This window comes from Oryctolagus cuniculus, chromosome 1, assembly GCF_051225735.1.
Source record: "Oryctolagus cuniculus isolate XC-2025 breed Fujian yellow rabbit chromosome 1, ASM5122573v1, whole genome shotgun sequence".
In the NCBI taxonomy this organism is placed as follows: Eukaryota; Metazoa; Chordata; class Mammalia; order Lagomorpha; family Leporidae; genus Oryctolagus; species Oryctolagus cuniculus.
This window is the reverse complement of record NC_142867.1, coordinates 233,759,731-233,784,544: the sequence shown is the minus strand read 5'-3', so window position 1 is coordinate 233,784,544 and position 24,814 is coordinate 233,759,731. Positions and strand designations below refer to the sequence as shown.

The following is a 24,814-nucleotide window of genomic DNA, read 5'->3' as shown; positions in this document are numbered from 1 at the left end:
TCTCGGGCTGTGCTGACCCCGCTGCCTGGCCCACCCAGGACTGCTGGCTCGGGGCAACCACTAACTCAGGGCAGAGCCTGCACACAGGAGGCCGAGAGGAACCCTGAGGAAGCAGGAGGCCGCGGCGGCCGTGCGCTTCTCCTGCCAGCGCCCCCCAGAGCAGCTCTCCCCGCTGGGTCAGCAACGCTCCCTGTCCTGAGTGCCTGGGGAGAGCAGCCACACGTGCCGAGGGCCACACGTGACAGGCACCCACCACCTGCCGAAGCCTAAGCCAATGGCTCCTCGGCGACTCCCCGGGGAGAGCTCTCCCCTTTCCAAGGCTGGCTGCCGCCCTCCGTGCCTGGCCCACCCACAGTCTCCCATCCAGGTGTGGACGCTCCCTGGGCCTCCCGCGGGAGCAGGAGAGGGAAGGGGCGGGGTGGGTGGAGACGTACCGCTCTCGCCCTGGCCCTTGGAGTGGGGCGCGTCGGCGGCGTCGGCGGCTCTCCTGGCGGTTCTGGTCTTGGTGGGCAGTTCTGGGGCCTGCAGCAAGGCGCTCGCGGCCCCCCGTGCGCCCCGTCTCCCCAGCTCCTTTTCCACTTCTAAATCACACACAACACAAAGCCAGCAGCGTCAGCCCCGGGCCAGCTCTTCCACTAGGAGGAGAGTGGTCATCTCCACAGAGCTACAGCACAGGCACAGGTGCGCAGACGCCCGACGCCAACGCCTCTGCCCGCCGCAAGCCGAGGCCCTGGGCTGGAGTCCCACATGGGCGCCCCCAAGCCAACCTCCCCCGCTGGTCCCCCCACCCACAGGCCCCCTGGGGGTGGACATTTTACCATCTGAGATACTGGATTCTTGGAACATCGTTTCAAAAGCTTGGTGGATTTCAGCAAAGGAGGGCCGGTCTGAGGGACTCCACTGCCAACCTAGACAGACGAGACCAGGTCAGGCCACCGTGAGGCCGCGCCAGCAAGCACGGGGGGCCGGGGCCGGCACCCTCAGGAACAGTCTGGAGACCGAAGCAGCACTCAAGCCCTGCTAGCATCGTTTCCTGTGACAACTGAAACAGACGATCGCCACTGTGTCCTATTACAGACATGAAGACACTGGGATGGCGTCAGATGCTGGCAGGAACGGGGACTCCAAGCCCAGAGAGACGCTGACAGGCGCAGCAGCACCCACAGACGCACTCTCCCACTGCACTCTGGGAGGTGCAGCTAACGACTACACTTCCTGATTATCCAAGTTGGAAGCCCGCATCAGTAAAGAACGCTAATTAAAACAAGCCGGCACTGGGTAATTAACATGAATGACAGACGGGCAGGAATTCGGTGCAGTGGTTAAGACGTGACATGGGATGCCCATGGCCCACATCACAGTGCCAGGGTTTGAGTCCTGGTTCTGCTTCTGATCCAGTTTCCTGGGAGGCACAGGTAGAGGCTCAAGTCCTTGGGCTACTGCCACTCATGTGGTTGACCCTGAACAAGCTCCGGGATCCTGGCTGCTCTGCTTCCAGGGCAGCTTCCTGATAACTTGTGCCTGGGAAAGCAGAGGAAGATGGCCCACGTGTTTGGGCCCCTGCATCCACATGGGAGACCTGGAAGAAGCTCCTGGGTCCTGGCTTTTGGCCTGGCCCAGCCCAGCCCCAGCTGTTGTGGCCATTTGGGGAGAGAACCAATGGATGCAAGGCCTGCCTCTCTGTCTCTCCCCCTCTCTCTATAACTCTGCCTTTCAAATAAATAAATCTTTTTCAAAAAAGTTAAAATGCCTGCAGTTATCAAAAGTACCAGTGTAGGAGCAGAGGGACAGGTGTAAGGATGTCCACTCCTGTCTTTCTTACAATGGAAAGACCAAACAAATATATAAAACAATCAATCGCTCATCAATAGAGAACTGGATGGATGAATGGATTGTTCAATGGAATGAAATAGGAGGAGGGCGAAGGGGACTTGAAAACCCAGGCATGGAAAGCCCACACCTGCTACTAACTCACAGGCACGCGCACACGCCCACACGAGCACGAGTGATGCCACGGCACGGAAGTGAAGGGGCAGTCCCGCCCCGAGGGGTGGTCCTCCGAGCACAGCACTCAGGGCTGAGGAGAAACCCAGGTTTGGGTAGGCAGCGTTTGTGCGCAATGTATGAACAAACACACAAGCATTAAAGAAAGTGAAAAAGATATACATCCAGGGGCCAGCGCTGTGGCGTAGCGGGTAAAGCCACGGCCTGCAGTGCCGGCATCCTATATGGGCGTGGGTTCAAGTCCTGGCTGCTCCACTTCCAATCCAGCTCTCTGCTAAGACCTGGGAAAGCAGCAGAAGATGGCCCAAGTGCTTGGGCCCCTGCACCCGCGTGGAGACCTGGATGGAGCTCCTGGCTTTGGATCAACCCAGCTCCGGCCGTTGTAGCCATCTGGGGAGTAAAATAGCGAATGGAAGACCTCTCTCTCTGCCTCTGCCTTTTAAATAAATCAATCTTTTGAATACACAGACACACAGACACACACACACACGCACGCTCCCCGCGGCCTCTGCGCGGCCCTCACGCCGCCCCCCAGACTGGCGCCGGGGCTCACATGCTCGCATGAGTTCGTAGACCTTCTCCGGGCAGCCTTCCGGGCGCTCCATGCGGTAATCCTTCTCCAGCAGCTCATAGACCTGGGACAGGTCGATCCCCGGGTACGGCGACATGCCGTAGGTGGCGATTTCCCAAAGCAGCACTCCAAACGCTAAAAGGAAGGAGAAGGAGGCTGGAAGGCTCACGCCACTGCAGCAGACACGCCAGGGGCACCCGCAGAGGCAGCCCCGCTGGTCCCGCACGAACCACCAGCACCCTGGGCAGCGCAGACAGGAGAGTGCCTGACACGGACGGAAAACACTGCGGGAGGGAAGACGGCGAAGCCATCAGCCCCCCGGGGCCTTTCAGCCAATGCAACCACCTCGCGGGATGTGGGGTGTCAGGAGCCTGGGCCGGCAAACAGGCAGCCACAGTCTACGCACAGGTCTGTGGCCGGCTAGCTGTGCGCCCAGCACAGGCCGCCGTGGCTCTGTGGCCGGCTAGCTGTGCACCCAGCACAGGCCGCAGTGGCTCTGTGGCCGGCTTGCTGTGTGCCCAGTACAGGCCACTCATTTCTAGGCGTACAGAATTATCTCCTCTGCCAACTCAAAAAACTGCCAAACAAATTTCATGGAATCTTTGTAAGTTTTGCAACCCCAGCTTATGGCCTTGACACTTCCTCCCCTGTTGAAGGAACCGGGGCTCCGCTGAGAAGCAGGGACTCAGGTGTGAGTGAGCCTTGTGCATCCTGCCATTCCAGACAGCATGGACATCATGGAAGACTCCAAGGGCAACTCCAAGAGGACCAGGAGTTACCCTGAAGCTCCCGCTGGCCGACGATGAGATACAGCGGGTTAAGCAGCTCCTGGGATTCCCCTCGTCCCACACAGGAGTGCCTGGTTCCAGTCCCGAACGCTCCATGCTTCTGATCCAGCTTTCAGCTAATGCACCCAGCACAGAGCAGATGACGGCCCAACGACTTGGGCCCTTGCCATCCACACAAGAGGCTGGGACAGCTCCTGGCTCCGGGCTGAGCTCCGGCTGTCCCAGGCATTTGGGGAGAGACCCGCAGACGGAAGATATACCTTGCTCCGTGTGTGGGTGTGTGTCTCCCCCTCTCTATGTGTCAGATAAAGCTCCCCGGTTCATAATGACATCAGCAGTGACAAACAACAAAACCTCACGGGGCACCACGGAGGGGCATCAACAGACCAGCTTATCTCAAAAACTGGTAAACAAAGGCAGAGGAGCAGGCACTCACCCTGCCGCTTCTACGCTAGTACTAGCACCAAGGCCCGGGCAGACAAGGGGAGGGGCTTCTTGCAGAGCAGCCTGCTAATAAGTGAGTGAGGAAAGACGGATCCAGGGAACCTCCTCCTGGCATCCCTTGTCAAGCAGCGCGTCTAGGCGCTGGGTGTCGGCACACGCGGACAGGACGCACTGCCGAGGACAGAGCACGCCACCTTCCCAAGTCCTGGTGGAAGAGGCCCAAGGCAGGCCCGGATGTGACGAAGCTGCCGACTCAGCGACCCAGCGACGGGACCCCAGAAGCAGCGGTGGCAGAGAAAACCCACCACGTGGGAAACTCAAGGACAAGCGACGGAGCTTCTGCATAAAAGGAAACCAAGGGAAAAAGGACACGGAGAGGGAGCCGTGGCTGGAGGCGGCTTCGGCAAAGACCGGCCAAGCACTGCGGGAACCACACCTGGATCTCAGTGCAAACTGTGAGAAACAGCCCGAGCTTCACAGTCCAGCTAGCTGGGAGCCGAACACCAGACACAAAATAACATGGGGCCTGGGATTCGCTTTTAAAAACATGAGGGTTGGGGGCCAGCACTGTGGCGCAGCGGGTTAAAACCTGCAGTGCCGGCATCCCGTATAGGCAGCGGTTCGAGCCCCGGCTGCTCCTCTTCCGATCCAGCTCTCTGCTGTGGCCTGGGAAAGCAGTGGAAGATGACCCAATAATAAGTTACAGCAAGCTATTCTGCATAACTGAGGAAGAAAAAGCTCACTCTCACTCTACCTTGACAAGAAAACAAAGGGGAAAGGATTTTAAATGACAAAGAAGCAGGCGGTTCCTGTGGTGTAGTGGTTGTTACGCTTGCCCTGGTTTGAAACCGGCTGGGAACAAATGGCCCTTTCTCTCTCTCTTTCTTCCTCTGCCTTTCAAATAGACAAAACGAATCAAAAGTAGAGAAATAAAGTGAGAAAGAAGGAGAAGTAATGGAGACCAGGGACTGGAAGGGAAAGAGCTGGTGCATGAGGCAGAGGAGAACGGAGCAAAGCCCCCCGGGAGTGGACTGCGCCGGGCAGCGGCTCTTACCCCACACGTCGGACTTGATGGAGAACTTGTTGTAGGCCAGGCTCTCCGGCGCGGTCCACTTGATGGGAAACTTGGCTCCGGCGTGGGCCGTGTAGGTGTCCCCTGTCATCAGCCTGCTCAGGCCAAAATCAGCCACCTTCACCAAGTGGTTTTCCCCTACCAGGCAGTTCCGGGCAGCAAGGTCCCTGGGAAGGAAGGTCACCGTGAGACCCCCAGGATTCGGCTGCCCAAATCCACCACCAGCAAGCGAAGGTGCAGAATTGGCGAGGCAGACGGCGTCGGCCCCTGCAGGCATTCAGACCCTGCAGGCTGGGGGCGGTGCCAGCCCCTGGGCGCATGGCCTGAGCCCCAGCACGGCGCCAGGGGCAGCCCGGGAGGCACTGAGACCTGCAGCAGGTTAGTTACCCTGTAAGGTGAGGATGATGATAAAGGCACCTACACCCTGGGGCTGCGCGCGATGAACGAACGTGTCAGGTGCTTCCAGCAATGCCTGGAGAGCAGCGGCGAGTTACGTAAGGGCGCCGTTACCGCTACTGCACGCTGGCACGGCAACCAACGCTCAGCCCAATCCTCCGTCACAAGGAACGTAGGTAGGACAGTCTCCACTTGTCCTACCCAGGCATGACCAGGACAGAGTAAAATAAAGCCCGGGCGCCTCCACCTAGATTCTGCCTCCTCCCTCCCTCTCTCTTCCTGATGCTCACCCAAATGCCTCCTCGCAACTCTCTTCCTCCCGCCTCCTGAGCCTCCAGGGAGGCAGCCGTTTAACCTCTGCTCCACGGATGTTAACCACAAATGCACAAGGCACACCGGGGTGCAGGAGTGCGAGGAGGCAGCCGCATGCAGCGACGGCTGCGCGGGAGCCTGGGCATCAGCAAGGAGAGAGGCATTAAACACGAAGAGCTGTGCCTAATGGGATTTCGGCAAAGCATCTTAAGTGTGCCTGAGTGAAGAGGGAGCAGACCAGCCGTGCACGGCAAACCAGGAGTCAGGAAATCTCAATGTGCAGCATCAGAGGGTTCACGTCCCGAGTGACGGGAGCATCTGGACCAGGCTCCTGTGGGGCACGGAAAATCTGAGGACGAGGAGCTGCCCGCGACTCCTGCGCCGCTCTGCTTCTCTGCACGGCAACCTCGTGTAGAGGTTTCACACTCGAGTTAACTGGGCAGGAAAGGCCACGCGGCGGCGCGGCAAACATCTCGTCTGCGACTCGGCGAGCCCATCAGGCTGCGTCCTGCATGGGCTGTCACTTTGCTAGGAGGCCATTTCCACCAGCAAAGAATGCAAAGCCCGAGGCAACTGGCACACTTGAAGGTCAAAGCACTCCAGGCTGCAGCGCCAGCAAGACGCTTAATTCAGGCCTCATACCTGCGTTCTGACAATCGTGGGAACACCCGCGAACCAGCTGACAGCAAGTCAAGTGGAGAGAAACGATAATAAAGACAAGGGAGGAAGCACACATGCACACACACACACAGTGCGCACACACACACATGCGCACGCACACACAGTGCGTACACACACGCACAGTGCATACATACACACACACGTGTGCACACACGCACACACAGCACGAGACCTCCGCAGCGCTGCTACGGCGAGCCTGCAGAAAAGCAGTGCCCACTGCCCCCAGGGCTGAGGAAGGCCGGCCCCGGGGACAGGGACACTGGTGTCAGAGGAGCTGCGAGGCGAGGAGGGACGCCTTTCACAACCTTCATTTACTGTTCTGCTCACTTCAAAATGGCTCACAAGCGAAAGGCTCCTTACCCCAGGGACTGACTGCTCCGCCAGTCCAGGGTGCAGGCCTGGCTGGAGTTAGTCCTGGGCGCATGCCAACGCTGGCCACGCCAGGAACCTGGCACCCATCTTTGCTCTGAGGTCCAGCGTGTGCGGGCGCCGCGGCCGCCCCTACCTGTGGATGAAGTTCTTCTTCTCCAGGTACTCCATGGCTGACGAGATCTGCGTGGCCATGTAGAGCAGCACCACAGCGTTCACCTCCTGCCGATTACACTCTCGCAAGTAGTCCAGCAGGTTCCCATAGGTCATGAACTCAGTGATTATGTAGAACGGGGGCTCCCGGGTGCAGACCCCTGCCGACCAGACAGCGAGCGAGCGAGCACTGAAGGGGGCTGCCACTAGAGATGCTCCTGGGGCCAGTGCCGGGGTGCAGTAGGTTAATTCTGCGCCTATGGCGCCGGCATCCCATATGGGCGCTGGTTCTAATCCTGGCTACTCCTCTCCTGATCCTGCTCTCTACTATGCCCTGGAGAGCCGTAGAAGATGGCCCAAGTGCTTGGGTCCCTGCACCCGTGTGGGAGACCCAGAAGAAGCTCCTGGCTCCTGGCTTCAGATTGGCTCAGCTCCAGCCATTGTGGCCATCTGGGGAGTGAACCAGTGGATGGAAGACCTCTCTGTCTCATCCTGTCTGTAACTCTACCTCTCAGATAAATAAATAAAAATCTGAGAGAGAGAGAGAGAGAGAGAGAGAGGCTCCTGAAACATAAACTCTGCACCTCTGCACCGATGTCCTGGGCCCCACTTCTTTTATTATTTTTTTTAAAAGATTTATTTATTTGAAAGGAAGATCAACTTATCCACTGGTTCACTCCCCAAATGGCTGCAATGGCAGGAGCTGGCTGGGCTGGTCCAAAGCCAGGAGCCAGGAGTTTCCTCCAGGTCTCCCATGCGGGTCAGGGGCCAACCACTTGGGCCATCTACTACTGCTTTCCCAGGCCACAGCAGGGAGCTGGATCGGAAGGGGAGCAGCCGGGTCTCAAACTGGCGCCCCTATGGGATGCCGGCACCATGGGCTGTGGCTGTACCTGGTATTCCACAGTGCCGGCCCCTCGGCCCACCTTCTACCATGGTTCCAGGCAGCAGCGGCTTGACACTGCTCCTGTGAGAGCGCGGCCTGCTCTCTGCTTCCTCTCAGGCCAGTGGACCAGAACCCACGCAGGCAGAGACCCAGCCCACAGGACCAGAACCCCTCAACAGAGACCCAGCCCACAGGACCGAGCCCGACGGTGGCGTCCACTGCAGAATCACCACCGTAAGAGTCCAGCAGGCACTTCCAGAAGCCGGCCTGAGAGCCACATGTGACTGCTTCTAGCAAAGCGTCCGTTTAGAGCAGCACCACTCTCGTCCCCTCACCCCTGTTTAGAGCAGCACCACTCTCGTCCCCTCTCACCCCTGTTTAGAGCAGCGCCACTCTCGTCCCCTCTCACCCCTGTTTAGAGCAGCGCCACTCTCGTCCCCTCTCACCCCTGTTTAGAGCAGCACCACTCTCGTCCCCTCACCCCTGTTTAGAGCAGCGCCACTCTCGTCCCCTCTCACCCCTGTTTAGAGCAGCGCCACTCTCGTCCCCTCTCACCCCTGTTTAGAGCAGCGCCACTCTCGTCCCCTCACCCCTGTTTAGAGCAGCGCCACTCTCGTCCCCTCACCCCTGTTTAGAGCAGCGCCACTCTCGTCCCCTCACCCCTGTTTAGAGCAGTGCTACTCTCGTCCCCTCTCACCCCTGTTTAGAGCAGCCACTCTCGTCCCCTCTCACCCCTGTTTAGAGCAGCCACTCTCGTCCCCTCTCACCCGTTTAGAGCAGCACCACTCTCGTCCCCTCACCCCTGTTTAGAGCAGCGCCACTCTCGTCCCCTCTCACCCCTGTTTAGAGCAGCACCACTCTTGTCCCCTCACCCCTGTTTAGAGCAGCGCCACTCTCGTCCCCTCTCACCCCTGTTTAGAGCAGCACCACTCTCGTCCCCTCACCCCTGCTTAGAGCAGCGCCACTCTCGTCCCCTCCCACAGCGGCCCTCTCCACGGAGAGCTGATGCCGCAGAGAGCAGGCGTGGAACCCGGGCCCCCCGGGAGCCCCACGTACCGAGCAGCTGCACCAGGTTGGGGTGCTTGATCTCCTTCATCACCGCGGCTTCCTTCAGGAACTCTTCCACCTCCATGGTGTCCTCCTGCGGACGAACACAGGGCTGAAGTCAGCCCGCACGCCGAGCAGGGGCGCACGCGGGAGGGCTCACACGCCCGGGCCCTCGCCTGACGGCACGGGCTCGGAGGCGCCACTCAGCCCAGCCGCACCTTTGCCTCTGGTGCTGAACTTGGGAATTCTCACCCAAGGCCAAAGGTCAAAGTCGGCTCACAGAGGCTACCCTCCAGAGGCTACTCCAGGCTGGAGCCAGGAGTCGGAGCGGGCAGTTCAATCCTCTGGAGCCCCTGCTTCTCAGGGCGCTCTGACCGACCAGTGACACGCTCACGCCAGCGCTGAGGCGTGAATGCTGCCAGAACCGCGGTCAGTGCTGGGCGCCAAGGGTCCTGCTTGGCCAGCAACGTGCTCCAAAGCTAACTCTCGAACCAGGCTTTCCGGGCAGGTGGAATACAACCGGTCACACACAGTGACGTCATTTCAGAGCTGCGGACCCTGCACGTTCCAGAACCTGGCAGGCGCGAACAGGCCAACAAGAGGGCTTCGGGCACCCTCTCCTCACCTGTGCTTCTCCCCCACCCTGCCAGCCTCAGTCCTTGCTTTCCTCAGAAAGATCAGTGTGAGTTTGTCTCCCCCTGCTGGAAGCACAGATCTGTGCTCGCGTGAACTCTAACTCCCCTGATGAGATCCTGTGCTGTTTTAGAAGAGAACTTTGCACTGCACCGTGAAATAAAGGAACCCGGACGCAAGCGCAGGCCGGTCATTTTCAGCCGGTCTCGTCCGTGCCTGCTGGGGAGGGGCCAGAGGCGGGTGGGCATCTGGCGGGGCAGCAGCGGGAAGAGGACGACTGACCGCTCTTACCAGCCTGCTGCTGCTGCCCCGCGGCCTCTCTGAACACCAGGACCCAGCTCAGGCTGGGAACGCCGGGCGCAGGGCCTGGGCGCTGGCCAGCCACACTGCCTCTCACGGCTGCTGTCTCGGGACGTGGACGGCACGTGCGCTCTCTGAGGAACACTGGGGCTTCTCCCAGATGCGTCCCCTCACCCACGCCCTCCTGCTTGGCGTGCACCCTCCAATGCAGGCACTGTAGCGTGGTGAGCAGCACTGGGCCTCCCCGCGCTCCTGAACAACGCCTAGTGCTCTCCGCTGGCCTGCGGCAGGGCCCGCCACGTCTACGTCCGGTTTCTAACCAAACGCTCCGAGGGCAAGGCGACGCGCACAGTGACGGACATAAAGAACACACCGCAGGGACGGGCAGAGTTTCTGGGCGGCTACAGACCAGGTGTGGGACTCGAAACTCACGGGCAATCCCAGGGGAAACAAGTTCACCAAGGGACCCCTCGAGCTCCAGTCCCCAAACAGCCCAAGAGCATGCAGCTCCACAGCCAGACAGCCCACGGCAAGGAACGGCCGCCCTCGCTGAGGCCAAGACAGACGGCTGCCGGCGCCTGTGCTGAGTCTCTGGCTATTTCTGCAGCCCCCAATGAGACCAATTCCCTGGGAGAAAAAATCTAAAAGCAAAACACACACCGTTGTGAGGGCGACTCGGCACTTCCTGCGCCCCCAGGAAGGAGGGTGAACGGGCCGGAGGCCTCGGGAAGGCACCGGGTGGGAGGCTCGGCGTCCCTGACCCCGCAGTCCTGAGGAGCTAACCCGGCAGAACGCTCCCCCACGTGGCCAACGAGGGCGATCCTGCAGCATTGTGACAGCAAAATACTGGAGGTAACCAGAGACCCATGGAGTCTGGCAAAGCAGGCCACCCCACAGCCAGCCGGCCTCACGTGTCCCGAGACACAGCAGGGGGACAGAGGTGCAGAGCAGTGCCCGCAACACGCTGCCGCACGGCTCAGTCACACACGCAGACCCAGCAAAGATGTGAACACGGGGGGGGGGGGGGGAAGAGAGGCAGGTACGAGCACACACTGCCCATGTGAAAAGCACACAAGGTTGTTTTCCTGTTTTAAAAGCAAATTTAGGGCCGGTGCTGTGGCACAGCGGGTTAAAGCCCAGGCCGCAGCGTCGGCATCCCACATGGGCACCGATTTGAGTCCTGGGTGCTCTGCTTCTGATCCAGCACCCTGCTAGTGCACCTGGGAAAGCAGTAGAAGACGGCCCAAGTCCTTGGGCCCTTGTACCCACGTGGGAGACTGGGAAGGAGCTCCTGGCCCTGGCTGTTGTAGCCACTGGAGAGTGAACCAGCAGCAGATGGAAGACTCTAACTCTTTAAAATAAATAAATCTTTAAAAAAAAAATAAAGGAAATTTATCAGTTAGTTCATGAGTCACATCTTGACTTAAAAACTAACTTTTGGGATACAACTCATTTGAACTTGGGGTGGGCACTGTGGTGCAGGGGGTTAAGCCGCTGCTTGGACACCTGCATGCTACATGGGGCTGCCTGGTTCGAGTCCCAGCTACTCTGCACTTCCAACCCAGCTCCCTCCTAGTGCTCCCTGGAGGCAGCAGATGATGGCCCACGTAACTTGGGCCCCTGCCGCCCACGTGGGAACCTGGATGGAGTTCCTGGCTCTTGGCTATTGCAGGCATTTGGGGAGTGAACCAGCGAATGGACGTTTTTCTGTCTCTCCTTCTCTCCCCCTTTTGAGTAGATGAAAATAAATAAACAATTTTTAAAAGTTGAAAAACAAAACTGTACTGCTCGGGACACCCACATCCCATACTGGGGTCCCTGTGCCAGCCTGGGGCTGCTTCTTGCTAATGTGCACCCTGGAGGCAAAGAGCTGGGTCCCTGCCACGCCCATGGGGGACCTGGGTTGAGCTCTGGGCTCCTGGCCTTGGCCTGGCCCAGGCAACTGTTGAGGCCATTCAGGGAGTGAACCAGAGATGGCAGAGCTCTGTCTGAGTCTGACGCTGTCCTCCGACCCCGCGGACAGGAGGTGGGGCTCGGCGCAGAGGCGTAGCAAGATCTGTGCAGCGAAAGCAGCTTGGGCTGCAGCGGCAAGAGATTTTCAGGTTTTGAAGAGAAAAGCGGCCATGGCCTCTGCGGGAGGTCAGTGGAAGGAGGGGAAGGCAGGCTTTCAGTTGGCTAAGGTGGTGCTCAGGGAGTCTGAGGAGTTAATCAACTGACCAAGAGGAGCTGGACCCCGGGCTCACATCGCTTCCGCTCATTCCTTGTCCGACGGCTGCAGGCGTTAAGCAGGACTTTGTACGCAACAAGCACTGAACTCCACCAGGCACTGCCAGCGCTCCACGAGCGTTAGCCAAGACTGATTCGGAATCTAGGAGCTGGGTTTCCATTGTGGAGATAACCAGCCGAAGTGCTGATACCAACCTCACTTGACAGCGAGGCAACATGTTGCAAGGCTGTTTCCGCAGGGCGGGGCGGAAGGAGGAACAGCGCATTTGGTAGTCTGGTGCCATGCTTGGAGCTGACTGAGGAAAAGGGACGCACCTCCCTCTGATTAGATCCCACCTGGGTGACTACCCACAGGAACCATGCAACTAGACCCCGTTCTCTTCCTGTCAAAGTTGAGAGAGACACGCAGCCCCAGAGAACTCCCATCTTCTGGTTCACTCCTCAAATCCCATAGCAGCCAGGGCTGGGCCGAGCTGAAGCCAGGGAACTCCATCCAGGCCACCCACGTGGGGTGGTTGGGACCGAACCTCTGGAGCTGTCAGCGCTGCCTCCTAGGGTCTGCACTGGGGGAAGCTGGAGTCAGGAGCCAGAGCCGGGAACCAACCCCAGGCACTCAGATGTGGGGCACAGGCCACGTGAGGTCAAACGGCCGCCCTAGATCCTATAAGTCTTTATCAGTCGTGGGACCCTGAGTGAATCCAACTCTTGGGGAAAGCCCCTGGAGTCCGATAATCCATCGATAGTAAGCAGATCCTAAAAGGCACCCGTTCCCAAACAATCCTGATTCGCTGGTGTAGAAATCAGCTCCACCCCACCAGCGCCCTCCCTGGCATCCTCTCCGACGGCCGACATGCGACACTGTGGCATCAACCACAGAGGTGGCCTTGCCTCAGATACAAACTCCGCAGGCTCTCATCCTTCCAAGTTCTCAAACAAGCCTTTACTGGCTGAAACCCGGTGTACCGCATCTTTACACGCCCTGGCCCGGACGTGTGGGGAAGGCCCGGGCCCTCCCCGGTTGAGCACGCTGGGCAAGGCCTGCTCCTCTGGGCCTGTGCTTCCACCCCGCATCCAACCACGGGCGGGCGCAGAGGGGTGAGGTGCGGGGCGGGGCTGCTTTGCTCTTCCTGTCCTACGCCACGGCGCCAGCTGCTCCTTTTCTAACGGCTACAACCTGGGGCTCCCCCAGCGAGCCTGTGCAGGGGCCGACATAATCAGAGTTCACTGAAAACCAGTGAGTGACGCGGGCTAACACTAGGGGACACTCACCACAGGCCGCATCTGAAGGCAGCAGTGGTCTGAACACGGAAATCACCCCCCCACCGCGTCCTAAGGATTTCAAAAATTTGAGGAGAAAAAAATGTGCTTGGAACCACAGTGCCCCCTCGTCAGGGAGTACACGGGCAGCGTGTGTGTTAGCAGGGAGCACTTGGCCCTCTGCTCGCAGAAGCCGGGCCCCAACCCCGAGGGCAGAGGGCCAGGCGGGCACCTGCCAACAGCAGAGGCAAGGGCATTCTGCCTACTGCTCTTTCCAAACCGGGGGCCTTCCTGCCCCCCACCCCCACCCCCGTCTGACTCTCAGGAGGACGTGGCCGCCACGCCCTGTGGCAGGAAGAGTCTCGCCATAGAAAGAGAAAGCTGCCCCATGGCCTGTGGGCGTGCGGCTGCCCTCACCCCCCGGGAAACACACGGAGAGCACGGAGAGGGCCCCCCCCACCCCGCAGAGAGCTCCGCCCACCTTCAAGGTCTTCACGGCCACCGTGAGGCTGTACTTCTTCCACACGCCCTCGTACACCTCCCCGTACTGGCCGCCGCCCAGCCGGTGCCGCATGGCGATGTCGGTGCGCTCCATCTCCCACTTGTCGTAGCTGGGGGACACGCCGTACACCGTGGGCTTGTTGCGCTTGGGGGCTGGGTAGTGCAGGGTGGTGATGAGGCCGTCGGCCACGGTGCAGTGGTGATGGACCAGCTCCGCCAGGGTGTTGAAGCGGCTCTCCGAGGAGACGTAGAGCTGAGGAAGACAGCGGACAGCCTTCAGTCCACACAGCAGGTGCACTCTCAAACAACCCAAATAAAGCCGTCTGAGCCGTCGTTCCATTTTTAGTGAACAGCAAAGATGTCAAATAAGCACCTCCACACTCAGGACAGCGTTTAGAAAATCACGTGTAGTGTCTTCCTCTACAGGGCTCTCACGTACTCACAGAAGCAGAACAGACAGCAGAAGGCCTCAGGGCCTTTGCACTTGCTGCACCCTCTGCCTAAACCCCCCATGAAACCGCCCACGCCCAGGTCTTGCTTACCATTCTGAGACCACCTTAACTGTCGGTGCCGCCTTCCCTGACCACCCAGGCTGAAGTCCCCGCCCACCTCGAGCCTGTCTCCTCTGCATGTATCTGACACTAGCTGGTCACCTCCTGCTCACTGCTTCGTCCTGCCCCCACAGGATAAGAACACACCGAGGCCAAGACGTGCAAATCCCCGTGGCACCCCCCGTGGGCTGCCTCCATCAGCGCTCCCCAGGAGCACAGTGGGGGCGTGACGGCCGCACAGGAGGCTGCACGACCATTTCCGGCATGGGGAAGGACGAGGATTTCAGACACAAGCACACGCCTGTCTCTGTGTGAGATCTATAGCAGCAAAGACAGGGCTGGGGGGGGGGAATGCCTCCTTCCCCAAACACCTGTGCACGGCAACCCACACAGAACACCTGGGCTCCGGCCTGGACCTGAGCCTGCTGGCACGCTGAGGACAGCCGACCACAGCGGAGACTGGGGAGGCCAGGGAGGACTCGTATCACAACAAGGTGTTTGGGCACCTGCCCCAAGTGCAAAGACCCAAGGAGGAGGAGGACAGCGAGGACAGCAGTGACACTGGCATGACGAGGAGAAAAAGGCCCAGGCTTCTGCTGCCGCTATAACGTCTTATGGCCTGGGAAGAGAATGAGACGGAGACGCACGGCCGGGTCAAGGCAGTTCAGGCACCACTGCTCCCTGAAGTTAGCAACACCAGGTAAAGCAGGGAGTGACCCAGCACACAGGCCCACCCACCTGTAAACCCTCAAGACGGTCACAGGACTCAGCAAGAGACCTCGCTGCCTCGCTCGTGCCCCCCCACCCCTTCTCTCTCTTTTTGCTTGGAGAGGGGACACGAGTGAACTTTTAAAACTCTGGGCTTATAGAAGTCTACTGGCATCAACCTTGCTGAAACAGAATTCCGAGAAGTCCAGGATCTGTCCGGGACTCCCCTGCTCCGGGCCTGCTCCTCCCGTGAAGGCGGCTCCTGGAGCCTGGCTCGTACCCCTGCGAAACGGGGCCTTCCGGGAGGCCTGCTTCGTCCACCACAGCACCAAGGAGAAGCCCTGGGGCTGCACGGGCCACACTCACACCCAGGGATATACACACATGAGCCTGTGAGGGAGCCACTGAGCCTGCCCTGAAGACCCACTGAAGACCCACACGGCCACGGCCACGGCCACGGCCCACTGCTCAGCCTTAGTCACAGACAGAACTGTTCCCAGCCCTGACCTGTGCTCCCATTACTCCCCAGCCAGAAGGGAGCAGAGTGAGAAGAGGCATTCCAAGAAGACATTGCTGGAATCCCCACCCTGGACACCACGGGGCGGTACGGGGCAGAAGAGGCTGCTCGGGACTCCTGGGAACAAGGCTCACGGCCCATTCCTCCCGCCAGGGCAGGCGGCACGGAGGCAGGATCCCCAACCCGAAGGTCAAGTTCCTCCAACCATGCACGCACAGAATGCTAGTGGCCCCCAGCCCCAGGTCATGCAGGATGCACTCCCGGTGCACTCTGCCAGAGACCTGAGCGCCACGGGAGGTCTGACCAAATGCACAAACTTGACCCTTTCTGATAACTAAATTTACAGACGCTGTGACGTGCTTCATCTTTTCAGGGTAAAATGAACGTGCCAGCCCCGGGAGCTACTGACACCCTGGCCCCTAAATGCACTTCACGCTCCTCTCGCCCGCGGCCTGGCTGCTGCCTCTTGACCAGTTCCGGCTTTGAGTGGCATTTTGCCAGTGAACTGGGTGCTCACCAGCAGTGGGCGGCTTGTTCAGAGGAGGCAGTGAGGTTAGCCCACGAGTGCTGTGCCATCATGCCACGCCCTGGACGCCAGCATGCACGAGCCCCAGCCAGGGCAGGTCAAAGCCGCTCCCCACACCCATCTTCCTGCTGACAGGCACACGCACAGGCAGGGGCTGCGCCCGATGCTGTTGCAGGCTGCTGCTCAGGAAGTGAGCATCCCCCGAGAGCCACTCGCACGCCAGGAAGCCTGGCTGAGCCCAGGACACCTGCACCTGCGGAGTCCCTGGGTGGCGAGGGAGGGGCTTCCGAAGCTTCTGGCTCAAGCCCACCCTCCATCCGGTGCACTTCAGCAGACCAGGGACCAGGGCTCTGCGGTACTGGGAACACGACCAGTGCACTCCACCCAGGAGGACCGAGGTGTGGACACAGATCAGCAGAACTGAGAATGGTTTAGGAAGGGGGCGTGGTGGTGGTGGAGGGATCGATCGTTCTTTCTGCTGCATTAACAAAGGATTAGCCCTGGAGGAGCCGAGCTGCTCTCCGTGGTAGAACAACAGCCGGGTCTCAGGCATCTGAAGGCTCCCGAGACATCTAGACCCGCAGGAGGCTCGGGTCGGTACCGGCCCAGCTCCAAAGTCCTGCGGCCCTGGGGCTAACTGATCAGCCAGACAGGGAAGAGGAGCCAGGAGGAGGGGGCTTAGAGAGGATCTTCTAAATTCAGTTTTTTCTGAAGATCAGCTAATTTGAAAGTAAGAATTGAACTTAATCAATCCCAGCCTGTCCTTCCACCAACCTTATATTTCCCCTTTAGAAATCCAAAAAGGATCATAGCAAAGTTCTGCTGAGTGGCAGATGGAAGATCTCTTTCTCTCTCTTACTCTTCCAAATGAAGAAAAACGAGTAACCAAACATTAAATAAAAAAGTTCTACCTCGTGAGATGCATTTTCCCACCAGCCACGGTGTCCCACACGAAACTGTCCCACTCTGACGCTGCCCATGCACAGAGGTGGCCCTGTGGGCTGGGAAGGGAGGTCTCTGGCGGGCGGGGGCGGGGGCTGCTGAGGATCTGCCCCACAGTGGGAGCTGCTGCCAGCGAGTACCCCCCACGCCCACCGCGCGCTCTCCCTGGAAGGAGAGGAACCCAAGTGGCAGGCACTCGGATGCTCTCAAATCCTGCCAGTCGGGTAGGCCACAGCAGGTCTTTCTTCCCTATGCAGTGTCTCAGCCCAGCCCCGGCTGATGAGCTGTCAACGAGATCGCGCCTGCCTGCCTCTGGTACTGCCGCTGGCGGAACAGCTCTGGGAGGAGACACCATTCCCCTGCTCAGCACGAACCTCACGTGAGGATCAGGGCAACAGGGCCTACCCTGGATTAGCAGTGCCAGGGGAGCGAGCTGTCGGCTCCAGAGAATCGCCTCCCCTGGGGGCGCACCCTGGGGTCCTGACTCACTCAAAAGGCGCCCTTCTGAGGCTTACGAGGGCCCAAGCCCTGGAGCGGCTCCTATAGGACACAAATACTCAGCTCCACATCTGTGATGAGAAAAACAACTAAAACCAAGCTGAGGAGACCACGCAACAAGAGACTACGCTCTGTCCTACCAATCACGGTGCTGGTACCAAGGAAACCCGCATGACAGAGAGCGACACTGACGACAGGATTCAGCCAGAACATTTAAAAAAAAAAAAGTATGTTCATAAGGTACAGATCTGTAAAGACAGCCAGGAAAATGCTACCAAGTCAGAAGAGCAGAACAGTGCTACCCAATGTTAAAATACAGCATACAGTTAGAGTAACGACCAGCCTGGCGCTGGCAATGGACAGACAGGCCGAGGAGGAGAGAGGGCAGCAGCCTAGATACAAACGTGAATCTGGTGTATTTCTTTTCTCTTCTTTTTTAAAAGATTTATTCATTTATTTGAGAGGTAGAGTTATAGACAGAGAGAGGGGGAGAAGCAGAGAAAGGGCTGCCATCTGCCGCTTCACTCCCTAGATGGCCACAACGGCGGGAGCTGTGCCGATCCAAAGCCAGGAGCCAGGAGCTCCATCCGGGTCTTCTGCATGGGTGCAGGGGCCCAAGCACTTGGGCCATCTTCCACTGCTTTCCCAGGCGCATTAGCAGGGAGGTGGAATAGAAGTAGAGCGACTAGGACTCGAACCGGTACCCATATGGGATACCAACGCTGCAGGAGGCAGCTCTACCTGCTACACCACAGTGCCAGCCCCGCCCCATACAAATTTTAACCAAACATTCATCAGTCCTAGCAATTTGTTTTGTATATACACAAAGGCGAATATGCAGTGTATATATATATATATATATATTTTTTTTTTTTTTGACAGGCAGAGTTAGACAGTGAGAGAGAGACAGAGAGAAAGGTCTTCCTTCCATTGGTTCATCCACCAAATGGCCGCTACAGGCAGCTTGCTGCGGCCGATCCGAAGCCAGGAGCCAGGTGCTTCTCCTGGTCTCCCATGGGGTGCAGGGCCCAAGCACTTGGGCCATCCTCCACTGCACTCCCGGGCCAAGGCAGATAGCTGAACAGGAAGCGACCCGGACAGAATCTGGCACCCTGACTGGGACTAGAACCTGGTGTGCCTGCGCCACAGGCTGAGGATTAGCCTATTGAGCCACGGCACCAGCCGAATATGCAGTATATTTTCAAACTGCAGGGCACCAGTCATTAATGGTCCCATGAAATATTTAGATTACAACCAGAAGTTTTTAAAATAACAGAGCATCTGAAGCAGCCACCGCCCCATCTGAGTACCTGATACAAAATATCAGAATGTGTCACAAAGAGTTGGGGTAGGTAAAGTTTCATGAAAGTTTTGTTACCAGTGTGAGTACTGGGTGGTGATGTGAGCCCAGATTTAAAAATGATTTGGAAGCTACCTCTTAACCAAAGATTGGAAACAACTCAAAAGTCAGCCAGCAGGGGGTGTTTACACAAATGAAGGGCTTTCTGTGCTACAAGGGCCATCAGCAAGAGGGAGGCAGCTCCAGATGTGTGGCCATCAGGACAAGGGAGGGCTGGCGTCGGCTATGTGTCCTTAGAGACAAACACACACACTCCGGGTCATCTCCGGGTCACTCTACAAGATACTCTAATAGTGGGACTCTCTGGGCAGGGAACTAATTAGGACACATAATTACTTTCCACTGTAATTCATTTTGTTCTGTCAGTTTTTGAAACCATGTGCATACCTTCTATACTAAGAATCACACCACCTGACCACCCCCCGAAATCCACAGGCTGGTGCAGAGGATCGGATGGTGGGAGCTGGGCTTCATCAGTCACTCACCACGAGACCCTAGCAAGACCGTCCTCCTTCTAAGCCTCCCATTCTTTAATGCCCAAATGCACCTGTGGCAGGGCCCGCCCAGAGGACTGAGGTGGGGCTTAAATGAGATGGCAACTGCCAGGCGTCCCAGCACAAGCAGGGACTCAGCAAATGTTAACTGCTCCCTTCCCTTCAAGGACTCCCAGCTGTTTCCATGAAGACCACAAAATCGCTCCCGCCCACTCCTTTACAAGACCACAACCTGAGCCTACTGTGCGTGCGCACACCTGTATGCAGCCATAAAGGTGACGTCATCCATGGAAGAGGGCCACGTGCCAGACTTATTTGGAAGGAGTGCTGTTAACGGCGCCTTTTGCTTTAAAAATACCACTTGAATTTTTCTCAGTGAATATTATTATTTAGAGGTTTTTTGTTTTGTTTCGTTTTAAAGGAAGAGCCTTAATCTAAGAGGCAGGTCCAAAGCCCACCAGCTACTCATCCTATCTTAAGAAACTGCTAACAACAGCCCTCGGGCAGGACAGTGGGGGACCACAGCAGCCCAGGACCTTGCACCTCTCGTGAGCCGGCCTCTCCTGAGGCAGGTGGAGTGATTTCTGCTGCGTACTTGAAAGAATCCTCAAGCGTCCTGGTTGAGCCTCGTCGTGGGTCCACCCCACAGCAGGACCCTGGGCTCTCAGCCCAGGACGAATCCCAGCTGCACCCCGCGAAGCCGGGTCCCTCCCCAGCTGTACCCCCCCACCCCACGAAGCCGGGTCCCTCCCCAGCTGCACCCCTCGAAGCCGGGTCCCTCCCCAGCTGTACCCCCCCACCCCACGAAGCCGGGTCCCTCCCCAGCTGCACCCCTCGAAGCCGGGTCCCTCCCCAGCTGTACCCCCCCACCCCATGAAGCTGGGTCCCTCCCCAGCTGCACCCCTCCTCCACCCCATGAAGCCGGGTCCCTCCCCAGCTGCACCCCCCCACCCCACGAAGCCGGGTCCCTCCCCAGCTGCACCCAACCCCCACCCCACGAAGCCGGGTCCCTCCCCAGCTACACCCCCCCAACCCACGAAGCCGGGTCCCTCCCCAGCTGCACCACCCCCACCACCCCACGAAGCCGGGTCCCTCCCCAGCTGCACCCAACCCCCACCCCACGAAGCCGGGTCCCTCCCCAGCTACACCCCCCCAACCCACGAAGCCGGGTCCCTCCCCAGCTGCACCACCCCCACCACCCCACGAAGCCGGGTCCCTCCCCAGCTGCACCACCACCACCACCCCACGAAGCCGGGTCCCTCCCCAGCTACATCCCCCCAACCCACGAAGCCGGGTCCCTCCCCAGCTATACCTCCTCCACCCCACGAAGCCGGGTCCCTCCCCAGCTGCACCCCTCCTCCACCCCACGAAGCCGGGTCCCTCTCCAGCCGCACCCCACCCCCACCCCACGAAGCCGGGGTCCCTCCCCAGCCGCACCCCCCCACACCCCATGAAGCCGGGTCCCTCCCCAGCTGCACCCCCCCACCCCACGAAGCCGGGTCCCTCCCCAGCTATACCTCCTCCACCCCACGAAGCCGGGTCCCTCCCCAGCTATACCTCCTCCACCCCACGAAGCCGGGTCCCTCCCCGGCCGCACCCCCCCACCCCACAAAGCCGGGTCCCTCCCCGGCCGCACCCCCCCTCCACCCCACGAAGCCAGGTCCCTCCCCAGCCGCACCCCCCCTCCACCCCACGAAGCCGGGTCCCTCCCCAGCCGCACCCCCCCTCCACCCCACGAAGCCGGGTCCCTCCCCAGCCGCACCCCCCCACCCCACAAAGCCGGGTCCCTCCCCAGCCGCACCCCCGCTCCACCCCACGAAGCCGGGTCCCTCCCCAGCCGCACCCCCGCTCCACCCCACGAAGCCGGGTCCCTCCCCAGCCGCACCCCCCCACCCCACGAAGCCGGGTCCCTCCCCAGCCGCACCCCCCCACCCCACGAAGCCGGGTCCCTCCCCAGCCGCACCCCCCCACCCCACGAAGCCGGGTCCCTCCCCAGCCGCACCCCCCTCTACCCCACGAAGCCGGGGTCCCTACCTTGCCATCAGAAGCGGTGTTGATCCTGTAGTGGTACACCCTGCCTTCATATCTCAGCGAGATGGACCTCTGGCCAGGACTGCTCTCGCTCTCCCGCACCAGGAAGCTGCCGTTGATCCCGCTGCTCAGCAGGTACTCGGCGGCGTTGCGGGACACGGGCCCGTGGTACCAGGAGTGCTTCTCCAGGCTGTTGACCGGCGTGATGTAGTTGCTCGGGACCCAACCTTGGCCATTTTTGGTTTGGGCTTCACACCACTCGCCATTGTGATTGTAGCCTAAGACCCGGAGCTTTTCACCTTAGGAGAAAAGAAGCGCATCAGACAAACCCACCCTAGAGAACACCTCCACTCGTCCAGTCTAGTCCCCGCCACCTCCCTACACACCCGGGCACCTGGACAAGCCCACAGAAACACGAGCGCTCCCACGTGTGTGAGAGCACACGTTCACACGCAGGTGGACGCGGCCCCCAGCACCCCGCCACGTTACCTTTAGTTATGCTTAGAGTGTTATCTCCACTGGCCACAAAATCATACAGTGCAACGAACAGGTTGGGGTCATTTTCACTGGGCCCAGCGAGGAGGTTTTCCTTGGAGTTCCAGCGAGCAGCCTCGCTCAGACCCGGGGGCTCGAAGTCAGACGCTACTGGCCTCTGAAGGGCTTCTGGAAGCGAAACGGGAGCAACAAACAGACAGCAAGAGGAAGAACGTTAGTTCTGTTCTCAGTAGTAAAAAGAAATGTCTGTGCCTCCCACACCACACACTCCTAATTTATTTCATTTTTTAACAAGTGCACGCACTATGAATTAGCAAGAAAGCTTTTTTTTTTTTTAAAGGAAAGAACTCTACCAAATCTTGTGAACAACACTAGGTATTTTTTTTTTTTTTACAGGCAAAGTTAGACAGTGAGAGAGAGAGAGAGAAAGGCCTTCCTTCCGTTGGTTCACCCCCCAGATGACCACTATGGCTGGTGCACTGCGCTGATCCGAAGCCAGGAGCCAGGTGCTTCCTCCTGGTCTCCCATGCGGCTGCAGGGTCCAAGCACTTGGGCCATCCTCCACTGCCTTCCCGGGCCACAGCAGAGAGCTGGCCTGGAAGAGGAGCAGCCGGGACAGAATCTGGGGTGCCGGCGCCGCAGGCGGAGGATTAGCCTAGTGAGCCGCGGCGCCGGCCAGCCAACACCAGGTATTTTCATTCCAAGGTGGTAACTGTTGTTCCCAAACAGTTTCAGCTTTTTACATTCATCAACACGGGTTTTCTCACACCATCCTCAGATGGTCTTTGCTACTGCTCAAAACACAGAGTGAAAGCTTCCTGCTTTAAACTGTTTTCAAGTCTATCAGCGCAATGCACACACATCATTTAACAGTGCAGAAGGGCTCAGAAGAGAGACATCTGCTGTCCCCCTCTTCTCCACCCCCAGAGACAACAGCTGGTTTAGCTTTTTTTTTTTTTTAAGAATCTTGGCAGTTGTAGTTTTCTTTTAAAAAGGTTTTTATTTGAGAGGCAGGGACAGAGAGAGAGAGGGAACAGGCTCCATCCACTGGTTCACTCCCCAGATACCCACAAGGCTGGGGGCAGGGCCAGGCCGAAGCCAAGAACCGGGGGAACTCAACTCCGAGTCTCCCACATAGGTGGGTGGGAATGCATTGACCTGAGCCATCGCCACTGCTTCCTAAGGTCTGCATCAGCAGGAGGCCGGAGCAGGAGCGGAGCGGAGCACCCCGCCGAACTCAGGCCCTGGGATACGCGACGCGGGCCTCCTAGCTGCGAGGCTGAACACTTGTCCCAACAGCTGTGTTTTGACGGCTGTACCTGGCTAAGCAAACGCTGCATCACTGACGCGCCTCTGCTGTCTCCCTTGGGTGCTGCTCCTACCCAGCAAGAGACAGCGTCTCCCCGAGACGTCCAGGACAACGAACGCCCTACCCTTCCTTCCAGCTTCCCTCCAGGCCCACTGAGACATGGCCATCTTCACACTGTTCTTTTCACCTGGTGAGCATTTGTAAGAGGCTCTTCTGTTCTGAAACAATGGGGTCTTTCGTGTTTCGTCTATAACAGACTGGAGAATTTGGAAGTCAATCAACAGCTTATTTCAGGACTGTGTGATGCTCCTCACTAGAGTTCACTCGTTGCTTCTTGTCTTCCTGCTTTTCGGAAACTGTGCCCAACCCTTCTAGAGCTTCTCTGTGATAATGACAAGATGCGGCGGCTTCTTCCCAACCAGCACAGCTACTCCAGGCGGCCCTTGCAGGTGATGTGTCCAATACTCGACCAGGGAAATTAACAAACCAAATTTACACAAAAAGGGGGTGGGGCGGGGTGGGGTGGAGACCTTCACAAGGAAAGACAGACCTCCCATTCGCTTGAGCTGAATGCAAATGGCAACAAAAGAAAACCACGTTTTGAGACTGGTGTTGTGGCATCCCAAATTGGAGTGCTGGTGAGAGTCTCAGCTGCTCAGCTTCCACTCCAGCTTCCTGCTGCTGTGCCTGGAAAGGGAGCAGAAGATGGCCCAAGCGCTTGTCACCTGTCACCCATGTGGGAGACCTCGATGGAGTTCTGAGCGCCTGGCTTTGGCCTGGCCCCAAACCTGGCTGTTGTGGCCATTTGGGAAGTGAACCAGAGGATGGGAATCTCTTTCTTTCTGTCTCCCTCTCTCTCATTCTTTCTTTTTATTAATAAAGATTTATTTATTTATTTGAAAGGCACGGTTACAGAGTGAGGGAGAGACAGAGAGAAGTCTTCCATCTGCTGGTTCATTCCCCAAATGCCCACAATGGCTGAAGCTGGGCTGATCTGATCTGTTTCCAGGAGCCAGGAGCTTCTTCCGGGTCTCCCACGTGGGTGCAGGGGCCCAAGCACTTGGACCATCCTCCACTGCTTCCCCAGGTGCATTAGCAGGGAGGTGGATTGGAAGTGGATCAGCCTGGACGTGAACCGGCACCGGCACCCACACAGGATGCTGGCGCTGCGGGCAGCAGCTCTACCTGCCACGCCGAGCGCCAGCCTCTCATTCTTGCAAATAAACATAATCTCAAGAAAAAAAGAAAGAAAAGGACAACCATGTTTTAAATTCCCCTCTCTATGGATTCACAGACCCCAAACTTCCTCTGCTTGGCGATGACACCCGACTCAGGGCCTGATTCTACATTCACTTCGAGAGAACTCCAGAGACACCTAAGACACGGGGCGGGCTGCGCAACTCCAGAAACGCGAGCAACCAGGACTTTCAGAAACAGGCCTTCACTAAGGATCTCTGGACCCAACCAATAGAATGTCAACAAAGGTCTGTCAGTGCTGCTCTTTTATTACTAATTGCATACATTTCAGGAGCTGTTTTGCTAAAAAAGTAAATCTCAAATTATATTAGTGCATTAATTTCACCTTAGGAATGGGTGAGGGCAAAGATGACCTCAGGAAAAGGGTCTTGCAGCACGGTTATCTCCTCCTGCGGGCAGGGCTCGGCGCTGTGGAGCAGGATCAGCGCCCACCTCCACACTGGTGCGGGCAGGGCTCAGTGCAGCAGAGCAGGTGAGGCACCCACC

General features: G+C 58.5%; 1 protein-coding gene across 3 annotated transcripts in view; it reads right to left on the bottom strand.

Moving 5' to 3' along the window:
- Positions 1 to 24,814, bottom strand: part of ABL1 (ABL proto-oncogene 1, non-receptor tyrosine kinase) — a 148,369-nt gene that overhangs the window by 4,067 nt on the left and 119,488 nt on the right. For all 3 annotated transcript variants that reach the window (XM_051835403.3, XM_051835404.3, XM_089321434.1), the window contains exons 2-10: positions 21,757 to 21,930; positions 21,271 to 21,566; positions 13,621 to 13,893; positions 8,733 to 8,817; positions 6,774 to 6,951; positions 4,862 to 5,046; positions 2,558 to 2,710; positions 819 to 908; positions 435 to 581 (exon numbers count right to left, since the gene is read on the bottom strand). In XM_051835403.3, coding sequence (XP_051691363.1) covers positions 435 to 581; positions 819 to 908; positions 2,558 to 2,710; positions 4,862 to 5,046; positions 6,774 to 6,951; positions 8,733 to 8,817; positions 13,621 to 13,893; positions 21,271 to 21,566; positions 21,757 to 21,930 — 1,581 coding nt within the window. The remainder of the gene's footprint in view (positions 1 to 434; positions 582 to 818; positions 909 to 2,557; positions 2,711 to 4,861; positions 5,047 to 6,773; positions 6,952 to 8,732; positions 8,818 to 13,620; positions 13,894 to 21,270; positions 21,567 to 21,756; positions 21,931 to 24,814) is intronic.